The 25,488-nt window shown below is 44.1% G+C and overlaps 1 protein-coding gene across 1 annotated transcript in view; it reads left to right on the top strand.

Moving 5' to 3' along the window:
* The window catches only part of SRBD1 (S1 RNA binding domain 1), a 306,724-nt gene that overhangs the window by 259,452 nt on the left and 21,784 nt on the right, over positions 1-25,488 (top strand). The window contains 1 exon segment of the mRNA XM_077485079.1: positions 2,909-3,082. Coding sequence (XP_077341205.1) covers positions 2,909-3,082 — 174 coding nt within the window.

Consider the following 25,488-nt stretch of genomic DNA (forward strand, 5'->3'; position numbering starts at 1 on the left):
AAAAACAGCTTGTATTGGGAATTGCTCATGAACTGCGTTGCTAGCAATCCAAGGTTTTACTGTACATTTGTTGAACGCTGCCAAAATACTCATCCCCAGCTTATGGATCTCTCTACCAAGGTACCAGGTTGGTTTTGCAAAATTTATCAGGTAAAGGAGGTGGATGAATTGGTACATATAAGCAGAGAAACCATGTCCTCATATGTAAAAACTTGAACTAGATGGCTTCTGTTTAAAGAATCTGATGTATACAAACGCTACCAAAACCAGCATTAACCACTGGGGTCCCTACCCCCCCCCCCCACCCCCTAGGGTTGATGCTGTGATTTTCACCCTTCTATAATGGGCTTCCTATGAGACTTGTGCACCCAGGGGACATCCGGCCTTACCCTGTACCCATTCCACCTCATCTACCACGCCCTCACCTTTCCCCTCAGACCAAAGCCCTTTCCTTTTCACACCCCCCCCCCTTTTTTTTTCCCTTTCCCCCCCTTTTTTCTCCTACCGTCTTCTTTTTGTCCTATAATACCCCACACAAGCTCAGGTTATGCTAATATTCCTCCTGCACAGCCCGGCTAACCTCCTACCACCCAGCGGAGATAAGGCACTAATAAACCATCTTATTCGTCTGCTTTCGCCGCCATCACTTCCTTTATTGCCCAGGGGGGGAGGGGTCAAAATTTACCACAACCATGAAAAAGAGGAGCACGAGTGGCATTCGTGATACTTGTACGTTTTTTTCTTTTTTTCTGTTTTCTTCCACACATTGTTTGAATTAAATTAAGTACATATTATTCGGTAGTTAATGTCATTACATTACTGTTCGATTGTCTTCTGTTCCAATCCATATTCTTCTGGAAACTCACGAGAACTCCGACCGTTGCAACATGATGTTATGATGATTGTACTCGTGCCATGTGTTATACATACTATTTCTCAGTTTTCAATAGAGGTCGACCTATATGGGTTTTTCTCTGGCCGATGCCGATATTTAGAAATCATGGCGGCCGATGGCCGATATATGATGCCGATTTTTTTGGGCCGATATGTTAGGCCGATTTTTTTTTTTTTTTTTTTATCCCCCTAGATCTCATAAAAAAAACACCTTTCCCACTGGGGCGTTTTTCAGGCGCTTTTGGGCTAAAAATAGCACCTGCAAAATGGCTCCCCTGCAGTCTGTGTGAAAGACAGAGTGCTTTCACACTGAGGCGATGCGCTGCAAGGATCTTAAAAAAAAGTCCTGCAAGCAGCACGTTTGGAGTGGTGTATACCGCTCCTCCACCACTCCTGCCCATTGATATTAATGGGCACCACTGCCGAAGCGCATGCAATGCGATTTGGAAGCGGCGCTTCACAGGCGCATTTAACCTCTTGCTCGGCCGCTAGCTGGGTTTTATGTGCCCCACTAGCAGCCAAATAGCACCGCTAAAATGATGGTAAAGAGCCGCTAAAACTTGCAGCGTTTTACCATCAACGCCTGCCCGCTCCAGTGTGAAAGCGGCCTTCATAAGTGATACAGAAAATGTCTTACATTTAAACATTTATTAAACAAAACAAACCTCCAATCAGTTTACTTGTATGTATGATTTAGATAAAAAAAAAAAAAAAAAAAACCTATATATTAAATAAAAACAGGTAGTCAAAGCTTTTGGACGAAAAAAAAATGGGCTAACTTTACTGTTTTTAAATTTTTTTTTTTTTAAATTGTGTATTTTTTTTCCCCAAAAAATTCATTTGAAAGACCTCTGTGCAAATGCCGTGTGACATAAAATGTTGCAACAACCGCTATTTTATTCCCTAGGATCTCTGCTAAATATATATATATATATATATATATATATATATATATATATATATATATATATATATATATATATATATATATAAACTTTTGGGGCTTCTGAGTGATTTTTCTGGCAGAAAATACAGGATTTTTACTTGTAAGCAACAAGTGTCAGAAAAGATTAAGGCCTCTTTCACACGGGGCGGATCAGTAAAGATCCGCCCCGTGATGATCCGCTCGCTCAGCGGGGATCGCTCCGTTGTCCCCGCTGAGCCGGCTGCGGACAGGGCGGTCTCTGCACACTGTGCAGGGACCGCCCTGTCAGCTCTCCATTCTCCTCTATGGGGATCGGACGAGCACGGACCGTCTGTCCGTGTTCGTCCGATCCGCTCTGCAGACGGACAGAAAAATAGGATTTTCCTCCGTCTGCAGAATCGGACATTTGCGGAGGCGGACAATAGCGGGTGTCTGCGGATGCTCATCCGCAGACACCCGCTATCCCATAGGGATGAATGTATGGCCCGTATTTCATCCGCAAACGGATGGATGAAATACGGACATACCATCCGCATGTGTGAAAGGGGCCTTAGTCTTTAAATGGTTAAACTGAGAACTTCTACACACTGAGATGATTTCATTCATTGAAGTGTAAACATTGTATCTTTTTGTTCTTTTCTTGGCAGACTGCCCAGAGAGGGGGAAAGTCGTTTCTATGACGACTCAGGCAACTTACACTGACTTCTATTACAGAAGTCATTTCCAAGTCCCACTGTTCTAAATCGGCCTTTTTATCAGCACAATCGGCCGATGCCGATTAATTAAAAAACTGCAAATATCGGCCGATATATCGGTCGACCTCTAGTTTTCAATCAAAACTTTATGTAAAAACAAAAAGTATCTGCCTGGAGTCCAGCTCTAACTGCCCATACATTATTTTGCAGTTTCAGAAAAGCAACTTTTTTTTGTAAATATAGATTATGTGTACATTTCCTCATAAGAACTACAATATGCCCCCCATGTGAAAATGCTTTTATTTCCTTTGTTTTGAGTCCTTTTGTAATAGTTATATGATGAAAACTCACATCAGAATGGTGGTGGGTCTGAAGGATTGTTTTTCTTTCATAGGGACGGAACAGCAGATGAAAACTCCAATATTTCTGGACCGTGTGCTCCAACATCCCACACCACTGCTCCCAAACAAGGCAAAAAAACAGCAAAATCTGCACTCAACATTCATGCCAAGCCAAACCCACTGGATCAGACTTGTATTCATCCTGAGTCATACAGCATAGCAGCAAGGTAGGTCAAGTCTTTCTGGATCATGTGCACCAACATCCCACACTACTGTACTCAAAGCAACAAAATCCACACTCAACATTCCTGCCAAACAAAACCCATTGGATCAGACATGTGTTCATCCCAAGTCTTAACATACAATACAGCAACTGTGACGGAACGCCTGGCACCCAGCCTGGGTGCTTCCGCCAAACAGTGCCTCCTGCCTTCCAATCCTTTTCAGCAGGCCGAGAACTAATACCAGCCCTATTATCCCAAGCATCATACACAGATACGATGTTCGAATAAGAACCAAAGAAGTGACTGTTTATTAAACAGAAATACAGGTTTTTATACACTTGAAAAGTAGGTCAGTCACCACATGAACAATAAAACCAAATATTTACCCAAAACATCACACAATGGTTATATAACGAAGTAGAGTTGATACAAGGCTAATCCCATCATGTAGGATCCTCCCAATTTTTTTTTTTTTATAAAAGCCTATGGCGTGCAAAACACACCCAAAAAAACTTCCACCCGGTGGCAAAAAAAGTGGACACACATCAAGAGTGACACACAAAAATGTGCAACGGGTGTCTCCTGTCCTCCACTAGGAAGGACCTAACCCTGATACCCTGGGGCGTTAGGCTCCAGACTGGGACTAAGGTACCAAATATATGGCCCATCCAGCCGAAGCCGGGCGACCACCTTTCTCCGAAAGGTCTACCGAAACAGACCCACCTAGGTACTAGGGTATAGGGGCTCCCCCGAAGGAAGACCCCCCAAAGAGAGGGCGAACCAAGCCAGAAGGCCTATGTCCACCCTCCCTCAAGACGTTCAGGATTGGTCCGAGGACCGACACCCTACTAGCATCATGTAGGATCCTCCAAGAGTTAGCCAAATTAGCCAACAGACAGAAACCATAGGTGACTCAATTAACTCACTCAACAATGGGAATTTACACCTAGGAGGCACACAGTGAGGAAGAGACAAACATATAAACAGTGATCCCACCCCACCTCAGACTGGCTAGCAACAGCCTACAACAGTCTGAGACAAATTCGTACAATGTTCCAGCAGTCTGAAAAGGTGGAAATAATGTATCTTTATATGTTTCTTGAGGAATATTGATGATAAATATTTCTGTCCCAAATGGAGGGGTTTCTCCAACTCCGTTTCCATAATCCCTCTGACCATTAACCTGTACAAGATTAATATTACACCTTTCCAGCCACTCCTGAAGGGAAGCCTTATTGTCCTTATTCAGAGAATTAATGGAAGTCATGCTCTCAGCGTTCATCACGTTGTCCATCATTATAGAATGATCTGCTCTCTCCATGGGCCATAATCAGTGGGTTGGAGGCTTGCCCCTAGTCTTTACATTACTGTGGTCTCTTGCAGCAAACTGTGGCTGGGTGCCCAATTGTAGAGTGGACAGCCATGGCCAGGAAGCCTGTACAAAGCGCTTAGAGCAACATCAGCTGTCCACCGGTGTTTTGAAGTAATCACACATAGAATCCCTGCCCTGCAGTTAGGAACAGATGCAAGCAACTTGAGGTCGCTGTCAGCCTGTCATTACTTTGTACAGGCTTCCTGGCCCGCCACTGTTTATGTTGGGGAGATTTTCCTGTTAGGACAGTAGAAAGTAAGCAAATCTTGCCAACAGGGACAGACACGGAAGCAAAATCATTTACCAGCAGATAATATAATCTATATAGAGGTGGCAGACCTTAAAGTGGTTCTAAAAGCAGAAGGTTTTTTAATTTAATGCATTCAATGCATTAAGATAAAAATCCTGTATGCAGCAGCTCCCCTAATACTTACCTGAGCCACATTTCGATCCAGCGATGTTGCACAAGAGACTCAGCTGTCCGGGACTCTCCCTCCTGTTTGGCTGAGGCACAAGAGTAGGTGCCAGTGGCTTCCACTGCTGTCAATAAAAGCCAGTGAGCCAAAATGTAGAGATATGGGGTGGGACTGAGCCTCCGGTCCGTGTCTGAATGGACACACAGAGCAGTGGCTTAGCTCGGTGCCCTCATAGCTAACTGCTTGCTATGGGGGCACTCGGGGGGAGGGGCCAGGAGCACCAGTGAGGGACCCGAGAAGAAGAGGATCGGAGCTGCTTTGTGCAAAACCAGGTGAGTGTAACATGTTTGTTATTTTTAAACAAAAAGCGAGACTGTAGAATCAATTTAATTTTAAAAAGGCAAACGAATTGATCTTCATCACAGATATTTTATTTACTTGTGAGAATAAATTTCTACCATGTTTTAGGGCAATTATAGTGTCACCTTCATCAGTGCTTTGGATACATATTATATAAAATATCAGATTCAAAATATGAATAATCTGAAAATACGCGTTAAAGCGGACTTCCAGCATTTTTTTGCGATGTCTGCACTCAAAACCGATATGTCCCTCGGCTCTCGGGTGCTGACGCCGCCATCTTCTGTAAGGGAATCGGAAAAGTGAAACCTTTGCGGCTTCACTTCCTGGTTCCCTACTGCGCATGCGTGACTGGTGCTGCGCGTCCCCATTGGTCCCTGCTGTCTCCTGGGACCTGTGTGTCTCCCAGAAGACAGCGGGGGGGGGGGGAGTGACGTAGATAACGAGTGGCATGGGTATCTATGCCCCAAACTGTATTAGACAGGTATCTGCTCCCCTGTCCCCCCTGAAAGGTGCCAAATGTGACACCGAAGGGGGGGGGGGGGGTTCCGAAAAGCGGAAGTTAAATTTTTGTGTGGAACTCCGCTTTAACTTTAGTTTAAACAAAAATACTAGTAATGTAGTGAAATTAAGTGACATTAACCGAGCAAATGTGATTTCTTCAACAACCTGATGAACTTCTATTGTACAGAGGTTCAAACCCTTTCTCACTCTTCTAATAAATGTGTTTTCTGAGTATCCTCATTGGAGAAATTTTCTTTGTTTCCTGTCCTAGTGACAGAAGAAAAGGAAGCAGGCAAACCGCACTAAAATCCTGACAGATTCCAAGATTCAACTTAAATGCACATATATTAGTAGAATGTGTATTTGTTATTTTTTGTGAATAAGCCTGCACAGCAATCAGTGGATGACGGGTGCAATGCCAGGATCCTGCAAACTATTTCCTGCTGTTTTGTCTGTACTGAGATTGGAGGGTTAAAGAGCTGGAGGAAGTGTCAGTGGACCACAAGTGTGGTTATCACTGCATTTGTGTTTCATTAAAGTATTTGTAAGCACACCTCTTCAAAGGGGAATTATATCACAGCATATAAAATTATATGTCTGAACACTTCTTTATTTAACCACTTTACAACTGCACATATACTGCGGCAGGGCGGCCTCTGTGCACCGGATCATTTTCGGGTCTGGGATGTGCATACGTGCCGCCGGTGCACAGCGATTGTGATTAGACACAGCGTGAGCTTATTTGTGGGTACCATGGACTCGATGTCCGCTGGCACCCGCCAGTCATTGGGTAGAGAATCGGAATGGCGGTCTGCCTATGTAAACAAGACAGATCGCTGTTCTGTCAATAGTTAAGGCATTGATCCTGGGTTCCTGCAAAGCAAGAACATGGAATAATGCCTTCCCCTAGTAAAAGCACCCCCCACACTGTAAGAAAACGCTGGTTAGGAACAGAATTAACCCTTTGAGCGCCCCTGATGTTAACATCTTCCAAGCCAGTGTCATTAGTACAGTGACAGTGTATTTTCTTAGCACTGATCACTGTATTGGTGTCACTGGTCCCCAAAAAGTGTCACTTAGTTTCCTGACTGTCCGCTGCAATATGGCAGTCCCACTATAAATTGCTGATCGTCGCCATCACTAGTAAAAAATTTTTTTTAAAAACATCCCATAGTTTGTAGACGCTTTAACATCTGTGCAAACCAATCAATATACGCTTATTATTTTCAAAATATGTAGCAGAATACATATTGGCCTAAATTGATGAAGATTTTTTTTTCCATTTTTTTATTGGATATGTTTTATAGCAGAAAGTAAAAAAAAATAGTAGTTTTTTTTTCTAAATTGTCAGTCTTTCTTTTTTTTTTGTTTATAGCGCAAAAAATAAAAACTGCAGAGATTATCGAATACCACCAAAAGAAAGCTCTATTTGTGGGAAAATAAGCACATACATTTTGTTTGGGTGCAACGCCAAATGACCACGCAATTGTCAGTTAAAGTAACGCAGTGCCGTATCACATAAAATGGCCTGGTCATGAAGGGGGATAAATCTTTCGGTGGGCAAGTGGTTAAAAAATGTATTTTATTCCTCTATTGTGGCTGGCATGTGAGGTCAGTCTCACCCATTCCTCTTAACTGTAGTAGGGGACCTCTCTGTTTAGGGGCGGGTTGGGGCGCAGGCTAACATTACACATAGCAGAGAAGCAACCCCCCCCAATCTGTGTGTGCTGCATTCCAGAACCAGCTTTGATTTTGACAGCAGCTCCCAGTTGGAGCCCCGCCATGTAAACTGAAGCTGGCTCCACAATGTAGAGCACACAAATGGGTAACTCCGCCCCACATTGTGTGATATAATCACATTCCACCTGCTGGACAATAATTCCACCCACTGTGTAATGTAAGCCACACCCGACCCCTTACCAAATGAATAGGAGCTGGGAGGGGGTATGGCCACATAACTGGCCATGGCAGGTGCAGGCAAGCTGTGTGTCAGCACACCATCCTGTAACTCCGGACAGTCATCACAGGAACGCAAAGTGACCACAGCAGCACAGTGGTTCTTAGCTTCTTAGTAAGCATGTGCTTACTGTAGTCCATTTGGAGCAGGGATCCAGGGGAACTGGCAGGATCATCAGGGCTTTTAAACAGGTAGAATAAATACATTTTTTTTAAAAATATATCATTAACCACACACACATTTATTGAATATTACTTTGTGGTTTACATACACTTTAACCACTTCAATACTGGGCACTTTCACCCCTTTCCTGCCCATGCCAATTTTACACAATCGGCTTTGTCGCACTTTGCATAACAATTGCGTGGTCACGTGCAACACTACCCATTTTACATTTTTTATAATTTCTTTCACACAAATAGAGCTTTCTTTTGGTGGTAATGTAATGGTGCTAAATAAAAAAACACAATAAAAAAAAAAATGTTTTTCTTTGTTTCTGTTATACAATTTTGCAAATAATCTTTCTTTGTAAATTTAGGCTAAAGTGTATTCTACTACATTTCTTTGGTGAAAAGAACCAAAATCCAGTGTTTATTATTTAGACTGTAGGAAAGTTAGAGAGTCCACAATCTGTGGTATAGATCTGAAAATTGCTCAATCCTTATGTACTGAAGATCTAATTTCTTGAGGCCTGAAAACACCAGGGCAGTGCAAAAAAATGACTCCTCTCTGGAAAGTAGACAGTCCATGGTATTTAGTAAGAGGCATGGTAAGTTTTTTGACGTTGTAATTTTTTTGTCACAATTTTTGGGAAAATTAAGAAATAAGAATAAAAATAATCTTCACTTGTTTTTTATTTCTTTACATGCTGTCACCAGTATAATTTTTTTGTTTTTGTTTTAACCAGAGCAATACAGTGTTACCATAGTAACACTATACTACTCTGGGGAAGTGATCAGGAGTTTTTTTTTACACATTGATTGCTTATACCAGTGAATTTCATTGATATAAGCAACCATTTTTACAAATTGAGAACTTTTTCATTCAGTGTGTCTTGTGATTGGCTACAGCTAATTGCATGGTACAGATGGGCTGTGATTGAACCTGTCTATATCATGTGATCACGGTGACCAATCGCTGGCAACACAATTGTACACAATGGAGGGCATGAAAGGAAGTCATTCATTGTTTATAATTGTCTTGTTATCTGCTGTGATTGGTCACCGTGATCACTTGGTACAGGCATCGTGCTGGTACACTGATCAGTCATCGACTGTCTCTGATGGACGCATCCAGTGACAGATCGCGCCGCAGCATCAAATGATGTCCACCCGGAGCAACGAATTTCCTGCCCAACCATCAAATGACAATAGGCTGGGTGGGAAGTGGTTAAAGTGGAACTTCCACTCATTTGTCCCCTCTACCCCTCCGGTTCCACAATTGGCACCTTTCGAGGGGGAGGGGGGACAGGATACCTGTCTTTGACAAGTATCCTGTTCCCACTTCCTGGATCCGGGCCGCGGCCCGTGACATCACCGCGCGGATCCCTGCTCCTCTTCCTGTCGCCGGGCCAGTAGGAGAGAGGAGCAAGGCCTCGTACATGCACAGTAGGGTTCCCGGCGTGAACTGCTGGGCACCCTTACTTGCAATGGCGGCAGCAACCGACAGCTGATGTAAACAGCTGCTGTGCTGACATCGCTGGACTCCAGGAGAGGTAAGTGTCCTATTGTTAAAATCCAGCAGCTGCAGTATGTGTAGCTGCTGGCTTTTAATTTTTTTATGAATGGAACACCGCTTTAAGTACTACAATTACACATGCCGTGATAGCAGACAATTTCCAGATTTCTGTAAGTTGATTTAAATACAATAGCTGCTACAAGGTAGTAGAAACCCCCTCATGGTCTCAGAGAGGGATCTATTGTAGGGGTGATGAGGTCCACTTGGCACCCTAAATATAGGTGTAACAAGTAATATTAATGTGATTGTAAAGGCTCGTTTCTTTTTTTATTTTTATGACAATTTATGACTTACCTCCTCTGTGTAGTTGGTTTTGCACAAAGCAGTCCCGCTCCTCCTCTTCTCTGGTCCCTCTTTGCTGCTCCTAGCCCCTCCCTCCTTTGAGTGCCCCTTAGCCAGCAGCTTGCTACAGGGGGCTGTAGATAAAGGAGAAAAAGGAGAGAAAGGGGCGCCTCTGGGTGCAGATTTTTTTAAAAGGTTTTATTTTTCAGTGTAAAAAACATAAAATTTTGCACTCACATTTAGTAGGCAAAAAGTAAGCATTAAACACCAGGGGTCATCTGGTATATCTGATTTTTGGGACGTCAGCCAGTGGTCCGGTCCACATCTGTCATCTCATCGCGTTGTTCCTGTTCCTCTCACATGCTGTCCACTGCAGGTGTTTTGTATGAAGCAGCCGGCTTGTGGTGGACACGAGATGTGCGGTCTTCAAAACGAGGCTTGGGAGGCAGAGACGACCAGGGCGCGGGGCTGTGACGTCAGCGGGTATGCGACGCGTTTCTTGAGCGTGCGGGTCGAGATTGTCGGACGACCGCGCTCTTTCATCAGGCAGAATCAGACTGATTCTGCCTGATGAAAGAGCGCGGTCGTCCGACAAATCAGATATACCAGATGACCCCTGGTGTTTAATGCTTACTTTTTGCCTACTAAATGTGAGTGCAAAATTTTATGTTTTTTACACTGAAAAATAAAACCTTTTAAAAAAATCTGCACCCAGAGGCGCCCCTTTCTCTCCTTTTTCTCCTTTATCTACAGCAATCCAGGAGCTCAAGTTTCAGCTCTTTTAAGGTGGCAGCCCTGCATGCGGATCCATCCCCCCCCTCCCCATCCCTTTTTCCCCTCCCCCTCTCCATGAACTAAAGAACATTTATTCCCTCCTTTTTTTGGTCTGGACAAAGTAGTGCATTCCCTGCACTCACCATATGTAACCTTATAGACTCCTTTTTTTCAAGTGGGAACCTAATATCTTTGATTTGCGCCAAATACTTGTCTTATTGCTACAGGGGGCACCCAAGCCGAGTCAAAGCTCCATGTATCCATTCAGACACGAAGCCCCGGTCTTGCCCTGCCCTCTCTTCTCTGATTGGCTGACTCACCTTGTGTCCAGTCACCTGAGCCCAGGTGACAGATGCACCCCGTTGGGGTCTGGAGTGCACCGCAGGGTAGTGGACTGTACGGCTGACTGTTGCGGATGGAGCTCTAGGATATACAGGAGAGCAGGTACTCTGTAGTACCTACACGGATGACACTGGGAGCTGGAGCATGAGATTTCCCAGGGTGTGGAGTCTAAGAGCCAGAGGGTGTTCACCAGAAGCTCCTAGTGGTGGGGATGGATTTAGCTGCAGTCTAGCTCCAGGTCGCGACCCCCTAGGGCGCCTCAGCTCACAGTAGACTACAGAGAGGTAGAGTGGAAGCAGCAGACAGCGACAACAAAGGATAGGCAGGAGTAGCCAAAGATCGGGGCAACAAGCGGGTAAGGATAGTCAAGAATATGCCAAGATCGGTAACTGGAATCAGACGTAGAAGACACAGCAAGTTGCACAAGAAAGCTCAACACACAATATTGATCAGCAGAGCTGGCTTGCAATGCACAGGTTAATCTAGGGTTCATTTGATCTAGAGTAACCGAGGGTTAAAATCCTTATTCCTCATGCTCACTGGATGCCAGTAGTGTTAGCTGTTGAAAGCTGTAGCTGTAGAATGAGTTTTTGCAGTAGCATTTTTCAGCCTTTTTTTTTTTTATCATGTTTCATTGTTTTTTTTTAGCAAAACTATACTCCTACAAAAGCTTATGGCTCCAAAACGCTCATAAACGGCGAATAGCCACGTTTTTCATTGTTTTGTTTTTTCCAGAGTCGTATCAGTTTTACAACTGAAAAACTCTTCTTTATACTCACTAGTTCCATCCTTGCCAAAAAATGCTGACAACATCCTATGTGTGCATGGACACATGGTATAACATGCTGGGGAGTTTACTGGCTGCAGAAAAAAAATGCCGAAGCCAAAAACGTCCAGTGTGCATGAGGCCTTATAAGGTGTTTTTTTTTTTTTGTTTGTTTTGTTTTTCATTTTGTCTCATTTCCTGTCCCATATCCAAAATAAAAAAGTGAGAAGAAATTCCTCCAGAACTGATGTTGGAGATTTCCCCTCTATTCCTGTTCTGGTGAAAACCCAAAATTGGGGATTTTCTTCCACTTTTCACTCTGAATGATAAGGGCCAATGTAATGGGGCCATAGACAGCAATAAAAACTTACAAGCGTTCTCATCCAAAACTAAAAAAAATAAAAAAAAATAAAAAAGTTTGCCTTTAGTTATAGTTTAAGGCTTCATGCACACGAGACGCAGATGCAAACGCTGCTGGACACATGTTGAAACCGGCGTTTAGAAACGCGCGTTTTGCCGCGATTTTTACCGCGATTTAGCGGCGTTTTACCGCGTTTGCGTCTAGAAGCGTTTAGTTAAGCTAACATCATAGACCCTCCCCAGCTCAAAAATTAACTATTTCAGCAATTTTGTGAGACCAGAGTGAGTAGCAGCAGCTGTGAGAGCTGCAGTGTACTTGTATTTAGCGTGTCACTTGCCACGGCACCTGCCACAAGTTGTGGATTGTCCACTTGCCACGTGACTTGCCACATCACCTGCCACGTCACTTGCCATGTCATCTGCCACAAGTTGTGGATTGTCCAACTGCCACGTCATCTGCCACAAGTTGTGGATTGTCCACTTGCCACGTGACTTGCCACATCACCTGCCACGTCACTTGCCACAAGTTTCGGATTGTCCACTTGCCACGTCACTTGCCACGTCACTTGCCACAAGTTGGGGATTGTCCACTTGCCACATCACCTGCCACGTCACCTGTCACAAGTTGTGGATTGTCCACTTGCCACATCACTTGCCACCTGCCATGTCACTTGCCACAAGCTGTGGATTGTCCACTTGCCACGTCACTTGCCACGTCCCCTGCCACGTCACTTGCCACGTCACCTGCCACAAGTTTTGGATTGTCCACTTGCCGAGTCACTTGCCACGTCAGCTGCCACGTCACTTGCCACAAGATGTGGATTGTCCACTTGTCACATCACCTGCCACATCACTTGCCACATCACCTGCCACGTCACCTGCCACAAGTTGTGGATTGTCCACTTGCCACATCACCTGCCACGTCACTTGCCACGAGATGTGGATTGTCCACTTGCCACGTCACTTGCCACGTCACCTGCCACGTCACTTGCCACGTCACCTGCCACAAGTTTTGGATTGTCCACTTGCCACGTCACTTGCCACGTCAGCTGCCACGTCACTTGCCACGAGATGTGGATTGTCCACTTGTCACATCACCTGCATCATCACTTGCCACATCACCTGCCACGTCACCTGCCACAAGTTGTGGATTGTCCACTTGCCACGTCACTTGCCACATCACCTGCCACGTCACTTGCCACGAGATGTGGATTGTCCACTTGCCACGTCACTTGCCACGTCACTTGCCACGTCACTTGCCACGTCACCTGCCACATCACTTGCCACGTCACCTGCCACAAGTTTTGGATTGTCCACTTGCCACATCACTTGCCACGTCAGCTGCCACGTCACTTGCCACAAGATGTGGATTGTCCACTTGTCACATCACCTGCCACATCACTTGCCACATCACCTGCCACAAGTTGTGGATTGTCCACTTGCCACGTCACTTGCCACATCACCTGCCACGTCACTTGCCACGAGATGTGGATTGTCCACTTGCCACGTCACTTGCCACGTCACCTGCCACGTCACTTGCCACGTCACCTGCCACAAGTTTTGGATTGTCCACTTGCCACGTCACTTGCCACGTCAGCTGCCACGTCACTTGCCACAAGATGTGGATTGTCCACTTGTCACATCACCTGCCACATCACTTGCCACATCACCTGCCACGTCACCTGCCACAAGTTGTGGATTGTCCACTTGCCACACCACTTTCCACGTCACCTGCCACGTCACCTGCCACAAGATGTGGATTGTCCACTTGCCACGTCACCAGCCACATCACCTGCCACAAGTTGTGGATTGTCCACTTGCCACATCACTTTCCACGTCACCTGCCACATCACCTGCCACAAGTTGTGGATTGTCCACTTGCCACGTCCCTTGCCACGTCCCCTGCCACATCACCTGCCACAAGTGGATTGTCCACTTGCCACATCACTTGCCACATCACCTGCCACAAGTTGTGGATTGTCCACTTGCCACGTCACCTGACACAAGTTGTGGATTGTCCACTCGCCACGTCACTTGCCACATCCCCTGCCACATCACCTGCCACAAGTGGATTGTCCACTTGCCACATCACTTGCCACATCACCTGCCACAAGTTGTGGATTGTCCACTTGCCACGTCACCTGACACAAGTTGTGGATTGTCCACTCGCCACGTCACTTGCCACATCCCCTGCCACAAGTGGATTGTCCACTTGCCATGTCACTTGCCACGTCCCCTGCCACAAGTGGATTGTCCACTTGCCACGTCACCTGCCACAAGTTATGGATTGTCCACTTGCCACGTCACATGCCAGTCACCTGCCACAAGTTGTTGATTTTCCACTTGCCACGTCACCTGCCAGGTCACTTGCCGCATCACCTGCCAGGTCACTTGCCACGTCACCTGCCACAAGTTGTGGATTGTCCACTTTCCACGTCACTTGCCACTTCACCTGCCACGTCACTTGCCACAAGTTGTGGATTGTCCACTTGCCACATCACTTGCCACCTGCCATGTCACTTGCCACAAGTTGTGGATTGTCCACTTGCAATTGCAATTGTTTAAAATATTTTTCTAATGGTTTTTCATCATTTGCAATCATTTTTGAGATTTTTAATGTAAAAAAAAAGGTCACCTTTAAAAACGCATATAAACGCAAACGCGGCTAAACGCGGTAGCAGCGTTTTGCCGCGTTTTACCGCGTTTTGCCGCGTTTTGCGTCTGAAACGTGGAAATTTTTGCTTCTGAACGCATTTTTTTGCTTCTGGAAAAACGAGATTAAACGCAACTGCATAAAAACGGAAAAAAACGAGACTGTGTGCATGGACACATAGGATAACATTGAATGAGTTCAGGAGCAGTTGAAAAAACTGTCCAACTGCATCTGAACGCGCGTTTAACTGCGTCTCGTGTGCATGAGGCCTAAAGAGGAAGTAAACTCTGATGGGTTTTACTTCCTCTTTTTCTCCCTGCAAAGCCTGCAAAATAAAAACATAATAGGCTAGTATGCATTGCATACTAGCCCATTATGTGACACCTGCAAATGAAGCCCGCGCTGTCTCCTGTGAAGATGCGTCCATCTTTGCCCCTCTTCCTTCCGGGGCCGTGGACTCCGGCTCTGTGACTGGCCGGAGCCACGTGACATCACTCCCGCGGGAGCCGTCAGTCACGGGACACGCTGGGGGGAAGAAGCTGCACAGTGGTCCGTTTCTTCACAGCGCATGCGCTGATGACAACATCGGCAGACTACAAGTGAAATATCTCCTAAAGACGTTTAGGAGTTATTTCCACTACCTATCGGTAAGCCTTATTCTAGGCTTACTTATAGGTAAAAGTCACAAAAAAGGGTTTACGACCACTTTTTAACGTGCACTTATCTGTTCACAGAGAAACACTGCAAATTTCACACATCAACTTGGTTATCAGCATTTGTAAATGTTACAATTGGGAGTTACATTTCGTGTTTATCTCCATGTTCAGAGCAGCTGTCAATGTATCTGTAAATGAAATGCCGTGTTGCAGGCTCGATAACCCAAACTTGTTTTTCTCCCTTTCATTGTCATGTTATTTTTCTGTGTTTTTAATTGTGCACTGATAGCTCATACATTTTTAACACTGCATAACAGCATATAATGATTTTTGTTTTGTTTTGCAAGAGCTAATGTTGCACCGCCATTAATCTCGGGGTATTGGAACAGAATGTAATGGGGTATCACATTGCAGAGCTGTAACACATGATACTGTTTACTCCCGAGTCGGGTTACAGGAACGTACCTTTCTGTGCTCAGGATAACCGCACACGGATGTCTAATGTTAACCCTTTTTGCTGCAGCATTTAAAATGTATGGAACAATGATGGATAGAAATAGGACAGCACTTAGAAGCAATCCACCTCTGTGGAGAGTGAAATGTAAAGGGTAACTTCACTTTCGGAGAAAAAGCATATACCAGTGGTTATATAAGGAACATTTTTTCAATATATGACCATCAATCCAAAAAACAAACAAGCGCTCAAAACGTATAAAATGTGTCTCGGCTATAGTGTAAATATCAATGCAATATATTAATATTGGGTGCACACATCCAGTATACATTTAAATCACAATTCCCCATGAATGTGCTAAAATAGCATAGACAGGCATACCCTACTTTTAAGTACGCAATGGGGTTTATTTACTAAAGCTGGAAGGTGCAAAATCAGGCTCACTTCTGCATAGAAACCAATGAGCTTCTAACCCCAGATTGTTCAATTAAGCTTTGGTAATAAAACCTGGACACTCATTGGTTTCTATGCAGCAGTGAGCCTGATTTTGTACTTTCCGGCTTTAGTAAATAAACCCCATTGTGTACTTAAAAGTGGGGTATGCCTGTATCATCTTAACTGCCCCGACCGTGCTATAGACGAATGACTGCTACAGCATGGTCAGACATTCCCGGGAGGGTATCTATTGATGTCCTCCCAGAACCCTTCCTCCCCGCGAGCATTGGGAGCACTCTGTGATCTCTGTGTCCTTCGGGGAGCGGGGTAAAGTGCCAGTCATAGGGGCCCTTTATCATGTTATTAGCTGTGTCCAAGCACAGCTGATCATAGTCTAAACAGGATTTGAGTGGTTATCGGCAGTCCACTCCTTATGCCAAAGGCGCCTGAGGAGAGGGGAGACAGACGGTAAGGGGCAATTCACGCAGGACATCTACAATGATCAGGGCACTGATCATCAGTGCAACCCCATCAGTACTGCTTTTCAGTGCCCATCAGTGATGCCTGTTGGTGTCCATCAGTGCAGCCTCATCAGCGCACATCAGTGAAGGCGAAAAAAAAATTATTTACCAAATTTTATAACAAACTAAGAAACTTTTTTATTTATTTTTCAAAATTTGCTGTCTTTTTTTTTTGTTCAGCAAAAAATAAAAAACCCAGCGGTAATTAAATACCACCAAAAGAAAGCTCTATCTGTCTAAAAAAAATAACAATTTAGTTTGGGTACAGGGTTGCATAAGTGAGCAATTATCATTCAAAGTGTGACAGCGCTGAAAGCTAAAAATTGGCCTGGGCATGAAGGGGGTAAAAAGGGGCCAGTAGACAAGTGGTTAAAAAAAAAGTCTGTATCCACTTGTGCAACAATGTCACATAAATATATCGGAAATAGTCCATAGTAGCCGTATTCAAAAACCAAGAGTCTCCACTTCTTCCATTTAGAAGTTCCAGTGCACCACTCAATCAAATGAACATGTCCACCACAGTATTACAGATGTGCCCTCCCCTTTAAATAGGGCCTATACACTAATAGTCACCAGCGCATTCCCCACAGCCTCAGGGGTATAGATATCGGTGCAAGGATGTTCCGCTCTTCCTCCAGTTATTCAGGATTAGTATCCCTTTAAAAGGCCAGTTTGTTTTTCTCTGGTACGCTTGGTACACTTACTCTCATGTTCAGGCCAGCTATATACTCCAATCAAGAGGAGCTCACCATTGTGTAGTACATTAATCCCATGTTTATTAAAAAGAAAATGACTAAGTGTTGTCACCTGTCTCAGTCCTTACGTGTTGCGTCACTTGTCACATGACTTTATCAGAGTGTACAGAAGGCCCCCAGAAATGTAGAACTCTGCACTAAGATACATGTCAGGTTTTTAGGCGTCATCTGCAACAAAAACTTCATTTTTGGGGAGATTATTCCTAAAAGTTATTCACTTCTAAAGAGATGCAGACACTGCAAATTTTCTTATCAGAACCTTGAAAGTGCATCAGCTGCTTGTAATAAATTAGTCACGCCCATTCAGAATTAATTCTGCACAAGACAGGATAAAGGGCAGAAACCGTTAGGAATCTGCAACAAAGTGTGTTAAAATCCATAGATCACCCAGAGGGGTTTTTCTTTTTCTTAACAAAAGTGGAGTTTCTCTTTAAATTAAGTAAATCTTTCATGAGAGAAATATATATAGTAAATTATTTAAGTAATATACCATTGATAACATTTTGTTATATCTCTTTGATATGTAAAAAACACACTTGCCAGAAATCCAGAGAGCTGATAACTTTGTGTGCTATCTGCTCCTGCTGCGCATTATATTGTTCCCAGTGCTCTCTGGGAACTACCAAACACCTCCCCTCTGTTGGGCTTCTTTCACATGGGCAGCCAGGAGTCAGTAAAAACAGGTGGTGGATCTGTATTTTTACTGACCACCTACAAACAGACAATAGTGCCTCTCGATTGGGTACACATTGCCTCAGCCACAGTGCTTTGTAACTTTACATGCCTTGTTTAACAGATGTCACCACCTGTCATCTCTTCCATGTAAATGAATGGTACTGTGAAGCATCCATGACCCAAATGTTTGGCTCACAGGTGCAGCACAATCCCACAATGCAAAAATACCATTCAGCAGGGAAAAAAATGCCCTGCTTTACCTTTTAACCAGCCTCTGAAACGTGATACATCTCAGATCACTTTTCAAGTAAACACTGCTACTTGTGTATTAGAAGACTTGTGTATTAGAAGGTTTGATTGAAGACACAAGCAAATGTGACAGTTGGCAATCCCGGCATTCCAGGAATGGAACTGTTTTTTGAAACCGTTAAATCAATGTGTTTAGTTCTGCTTTATGATTTACTGCTGTTCAGGGGCCCTAGGCTTCAATAAAATGGCAGCCTCCAGCAAGAAAAAACAGGAGCAATTCTAAAGGCAATTTACAGCACACACAAATTTTTGTAGCATAAATATTAATGTGGAATGTATGTTCCTTGCTAAAGAACATTACAGAGAGTCCCCGAGTTACGAACCTCTGGCTTGCGAGTAACTTCTACTTACGACCAGCAGGCGGCGCCGGCGGACACATCGGAAAACATCAGAAAACACTGTTCTGCGCATGCACGTATGAATTACGAACAAAACCAACTTAAGAACAAACAGGCAGTCCCTAACCTGTTCGTAACTCGGGGAATGCCTGTATTTATTATGACGTCGTTATGTGTAAAGTTCTGCTTTAACATACAATGTCAAGCAATTCCCAACTTAAGAAATAAAAAAAATAAAAAATCTTAATTATGCCACCAATGCAGATAATCTATTATGAATATAGTAAAAATAAAAAGTGCTTACCGTATTTATCGGGGTATAACATGCACCGGCGTAGAACACGCACCCCAAGTTTAGGAGGGCATTTTAAGGAAAAAAGTTTTAGGAGGGAAGTTTAAGGGAAAAAAAAACTTACATTTAAATGCCAGTCAATGCAGTCTTATCAGTGTGCATCTGCAGCCTTGTCCGTCATTGCAGAATGATCGGTGTCATTTGCAGCTTGCCCAGCGCTGTTTGCAGCTTTGCAGTGTCATTTGCAGCTTGGCCAGCGCCGTTTGCAGCCTTGCCCATGTTCAAATTTCCCGCCGCCGAGACAGACCGAGCGAGCGCCGCCGAAAAAGACCGAGCCGACTTGCTCAGCTCCACTCGTAGTCCCGCCTCCCTGCTGTTTCTCTAGCGAGCGCTGCCGAAAAAGACCGAGCCGTCTGTACTGTGTATTCGGCTGGGCTCCGCTCGCAGTCCCACCCAGCGTGGATGGGACTGCAAGCCGAGCCGAGTACACAGTACAGTCGGCTCGGTCTTTTTCGGCAGCGCTCGCTAGAGAAACAGCAGGGAGGCGGGACTACGAGCAGAGCCGAGCAATCGGCTCTGTATTTTTCGGCGGAGCTCTGTATTTTTCGGCGGAGCTCTGTATTTTTCGGCGGCGCTCTGTATTTTTCGGCCGCGCTCTGTATTTTTCGGCCGCGTTCGGTATTTTTGACTCGCAGACAGTGGGGATCGGCGTATAACACGCACCCACAACTTTCCCCCGATTTTAAGGGGGAAAAAGTGCGTGTTATACGCCGATAAATACGGTAAGTCTTTTAAAGAAATAAGTCCCAAAAGGCCAAAATTCTTCACTATGCCAAGACATGATCATCTCCCATTTACCATCCACACGTGAATACACCCAGTGATTAGTCAGACTCTAAAAACTCAAAAGAGAATATGTGAGCCCTTTTCTCAAAAGAAAGTCAACAAACGCTTGCTATAAATTCCATGCAACGCTGGGGCTTTCTTGTTCATTCAGCAGACAGAGGTTGAGTATTATTATTATTATTATACAGGTTTTATATAGCGTGAAAAATTTGCGCAGCGCTTTACAACGTGAGAGCAGACAGTACATTTATAATACAGTTCAATACAGGAGGAATCAGAGGGCCCTGGTCATTAGAGATTACAATCAAAAAGGGGAGGGTGATACACAAGGTAATGACTGATGGAGAAAATAAAAGTACAGTTTTTAGGTGGAGGCAGGTTGGAAAGACGTTTTCAGGGATTGAAAAAGGTGGTTCTATTAGGAGATAAGGATTGGGGTAGGGAATTCCAGATGATGGGAGAGGCTCGGGAAAAGTTCTTGAGGAAACAAGAACAGAGGAGGTCTTGGGAGGACCAAAGAAAATAATTTGGTTGGTATTGTAAGACTAGGTTAGTGATGAAGTGTGGGGGGGGGGGGGGGGGTGTATGGCTTTATAAGTTATTGTTAGTACTTAGAATTTAATTTGTTGGGTGAGTGGAAGCCAGTGGAGGGATTGGCAGACACTGAGTGGTTGGTAAGGTGGATGAGTCTGGAATCAGCATATTTTGGAGATGTTGAGGTGGCAAGTTTGGAGACTGGATGTGAGGCCCGAAGGAAGAGTTCAGGATTAGACCTAGCACCTTCGCATGCGGGTGGGATGGGTTAATGGTTGTGCCATTGATCTTGATGAGAGAAGTCAGGGAAAGGGGCATGTGGTAAGTAACCAAAGTGAAGCGGAGAAAAGTAGAGCCGGTCTCCTGGCTATACTGTATGGCAGAGATATGAAAATCACAGGAACCAAATTGTAAACCCTGTGGCAAGGGAAACGGTCATCATATACATTTGTACCCATTTAAATAGGTTTATACATTGCAGTCAGTGCATTGTTCAAACCCTAAATAAGGTCCTGTTCACACCAGCAGTTAGTGGAACTGCGCTGTCCGCCAAGTCAAGGCAAAAAGCCTAGTTTCCAACAGGCCAGTTGATTGTATATATGGCATGCCATACTTTCTTATTCAGTGTGGTTCGACAGAAAGTACTACATCAAACCACGCTGCCGCCAGTAGAACTTAAAGTGGTTGTAAACCCTCTCCTATACCCAGTGACGTGAACAGCCTCAGCTGATAGACAGAGATTAAACAAATCCTCCTATATAAGTTTTACTTGCATATCTGCTGTCTTCCCCTTCCTACACCCTTTGGAAACTGCAGATCATGTTAGAAATCTTTCTTCCTCTTTCAGCAGTGGGTGGGGAGTCTGAGCATAAACTATGTATGAGCGGATTGAAGGAAAGGCCCCCCCCCCCCCCCCCCCACATAGTCAGAGGAATGAAGGAACTTGAAGATGTATTGTGAATCGACAAGCTCTGCTAGTGATGAGCTCAGGTGTGTTCGTATGGTCCACGTGCAGAACCCGCCAGGAAGTCGGCGCTGCACTAATCACAGGCAGTGAGACATTGTCCCAATGCGTGGCTGCAGAGATCGGCCAATATCTCACTGCCTGTGATTAGCACAGCGCTGCGCCGACTTTCTGGTGAGCTCTGCACGTGGACCAGGCGAACACGCCTGAGCTCATCCTTACTCTCTGCTTATCTATCTCTAAGCTTCCTTCCCCACACAAATGTTCAGCTGCTGTTATCTCCTGTGTCAGAGAGCTACTCAGAAGTGACTTATGCTGATAACAGAGGAACGGAGCACCAGAAAGAAAAGACACTTTGAACTTTAGAGAGAAATAAGTAAACCCTACAGATGTGTGCTTAGGTCAAATTTCATGAAATTTTCTTTAATGAAATTTTCTTCATTCAACATTTTTGCATAAAGAAAAGCATTGGTATTGCTGTCATTCTACCGCACACTAGCGCAGCCACTGGTGTGAACGGACACTAAAACCTTTTTCTAGTCCCCTCTTTGTGAACTAAAATTGATATTTAAACAACTGTCTCTTTTTTTTGTATAATCTGCTCACCTTGAACTGCATCATTTAACTTCCTTCTTAGCAATGACTTTTAAAAATAGAGACAATCAATACAATGCATTATCACTAAAGCATAACACTGTGCTACGTATTGATTGCTCTCCTGTCTTCAGCTTTATCCCGGGCATCCTCAATCCGTGTTTGAACAGAAACTGGATATGCTATCTCCAGCCCGATTAAGTACTTCAAAGTCTGGTAACAAGCAAGGCTTGGCAGTCCTACATCCTGTTTTAAACCGGCCAGTCCTGTTGGTAGTAATTTTGCAATCGATAGGCCTGTATTAGGCTGCTTTCCCCTGTTGAAAAATATGACCCTGTTTGAAGGTGGATAATCATGTTAGGTAAACACTGTGTCCGGTTTTAAAACTGGCATTTAATAAAGCAAAGTAGAGTTTTCAAAGGCTTACCCCGGTGTTTTTACTCCTGATGTGTAAAGCTATTTTAAGGACATTCTAGAATTGGGATTTTCATTGAGGTTTTCCTGGACATGACTGCAGATATTGCTTTCCGGTAGTTTGGTTTCAGTACCGACATCTCATGAGTGACTCAAAGATACTTTTTTGGAACTCTACATTCTCAGCTTTCAGTCTGCTTTAGTTGTGGTTAAGCCAGACTCATCTTTTGGTAAATCTCATAACCGAATGAATGACTAAAATTGAATCAAGTTTTCAGACATATTGTGGTATGACTATAATTAAAGAATTTTATTGGCTAACATGAGCACAAGCTGGTTTGAAGGGTCAGTCTACACAAAAGCCGTATTTCAGTTATAGGTTTACTCATATTGTATATAATTGTGTATGCTGACAAAAGCTCTTGTAGCCATATGTGAAGATAAAATAATTTTAAAAAGTACTCTAGTACATATCTGCAATGCATACACATTCCTCTGTTTTATCCATATAAAGACCCCACCAAAATAGAAAGAAAAAAGCACTCTGCTCCTACAGTCATTATTTTCCTCAAAATTCCACAAACAATACCCCATAATAACAATGTGAAAACGTTTGTTTGAAATCTTTGAAAATGTATTAAAAATGAAAAAAATAAGTAGTCACAGTGTTTGCTCAATATATTGTTGAAGCACTAATTACAGCCTCAAGTCTTTTTTGAATATGATGCTACAAGCTTGGCCCTATTTTTGTGCAGTTTCTCCCATTTTTCTTTGCAGGACCTTTCAAGCTCCATCAGGTTGAATGGGGAGCTTCGGTGCAGAGCCATCTTCAGATCTCTCCAGATATGTTCAGTAGGATTCAAGTCTGAGCTCTGGCTGGGCCACTCAAGGACATTCACAGAGTTGTTCCGTAGCCACTCCTTTGTTTTTTTTTTGGCTGTGTGCTTAGGGTAGTTGTCCTGTTGCTAAGGGAACCTTCGCCCCAGTCTGAGGTCCAGAGCGCTCTGGAGCAGGTTTTCATCAAGGATGTCCCTGCACATTGCTGCATTCATCTTTCCCTTGATCCTGACTAGTCGCCCAGATCCTGCTGCTGAAAAAATCCCCACAGCCAAATTCTGCCACTACCATGCTTCACTGTAGGGATGGTGTTGGCCAAATGAGCAGTTCTCATGGTCTGAGAGTTTCCGGGCTGGCTTTTGGCAAACTCCAGGCGGGCTGTCATGTGCCTTTTACTGGCTTCCGTCTGGCCACTCTACCATACAGGCTTGATTGGTGGAGAGCTGCGGAGATGGTGGTTCTCCTCTCCACAGAGAAATGCTGGAGCTCTGTCAGAGTGACCATCGGGTTCTTGGTCACCTCTCTGACAAAGGCCCTTCTCCCCCAATCGTTCAGTTTGGCCAGGCGGCCCACTCTAGGAAGAGTTCTGGTGGTTCCAAACTTTGTACGTTTACGGATGATGGAGGCCACTGTGCTTATTGGGACCTTCAATGCTGCAGAAATGTTTCTGTACCATTCCCCAGATCTGTGATTTAATACAATCCTGTGTCGGAGGTCTATAGGCAATTCCTTGGACTTCATGGTTTGGTTTGTGCTCTGACATGCATAGTTAACTGTGGAACCTTATATAGACATTAGAGAAGGGCTTAGATGTGTTCAGGATCCTAGTCCCAATCCACCTGCCTGATTCCACCAGGAAGCAGACACTGCTAATCACAGGCAGTGAGACATATTGATATTGAAGGTCCCATTTGTATGTGTGACACTTTTGGATAGGTTGTATAGTTTGCAGCGTTTTTTATTGCAGGGTTTGCTTCCTTTATTTGTGACTTCATAATCGGAGTGAAGTTTCCTGCTGATTAGTTTGTATCTGAGGTTGGGTTGTTGTCTGAAAGCCAATAATGGGGGTTGTTGGAATATTTCAGAGTTTCATCCTCTGTTATAATGGGTTGTAAATCTTTGATTATCTTTATGATCCCTTCTAGTGCTGGGTTGCATGTGGTGACTAGAGGTACTCGGTTATTTGTTGTGTTTTTTTCTCTGTGTATTAGAGGAGATTTTCCCTTTGGGTTTTCAAGGCTGTGTTTATGCTGTTGTTGATGGTTTTGTCTTTGTAACCTTTCTAATACGGCTACAATCACATCAAGTATTCAGAAAGTGAAACTCATATATTTTGTATAGATGCGTTACACACAGGGTGATATACGGTTACCAGGTTGGAGTTACAGAGGAGGTCTAGTGTTAGAATTATTGCTCTCGATCTAACGAACGTTGCGAGGCCTCACATGTGTGATCTGAACACCGTTTACGGGCGCAACTTCCGTATGCGTTTTCTTTACTGCGCAAGCTTGCGGCGATGGGGGACGCTTTAAAAAATTATTTTATTTATTTATTTTAAAATCAATAAATTGTTTAAAAAAAAAAATATTGATCACTTTTATTGCTGTCACAAGGAATGTGAACATCCCTTGTGACAGTAATAGGTGGTGACGAGTACTCTTTATGGAGAGATCGGGGGTCTAAAAGACCCCCGATCCCTCCTTTGCACTTCAAAGTATTCAGAACGCCTTTTCAGCGATTCTGAATACTGTCGCTTCCCTGTTTACGATCAGGACACTGTAATGAAGCCGATTGCAGCTTCATTCCAGTCTGTCCCTAGGCGCCGGAGGCATCGGACTGTTGATCGGGGCTCCCGATGAAACGGGAGCCCCGGTAAGAGCGGTGGGATGTCCTCTCCCGCTCCTCCGGCATAACAGCCGAGCGGCTTTTAGCCACATTGGTGGTTATAGCTGGAAAGCCGATCGCCGGCTCTAAAAAAAAACAGTACCGTGATGATGCCTGCAGCTGCGGGCATTATCCTGGTATAACCCCCGAAAGCAGAGTACACACATCTGCGTACCCTTGGCGGAAAGGGGTTATACATAGACATACTTTTCAGTAAGCCAACATTTTTGTATTAAAAATCCTTTTTTTATTGGTCTTGTGTAATATAATTTTTTTTTTTTTGAGATACTGAATTTTGGGTGTTCACTACCTCTAAACCATAATCATTAAAATTAAAAGAAAGAAATGCTTGAAATATATCACTCTGTGTGTAACGCA

Source organism: Lithobates pipiens, unplaced genomic scaffold, assembly GCF_037356315.1.
Source record: "Lithobates pipiens isolate NorthernLeopardFrog02 unplaced genomic scaffold, aLitPip1_a1.2 Scaffold_18, whole genome shotgun sequence".
Taxonomy (NCBI): Eukaryota; Metazoa; Chordata; class Amphibia; order Anura; family Ranidae; genus Lithobates; species Lithobates pipiens.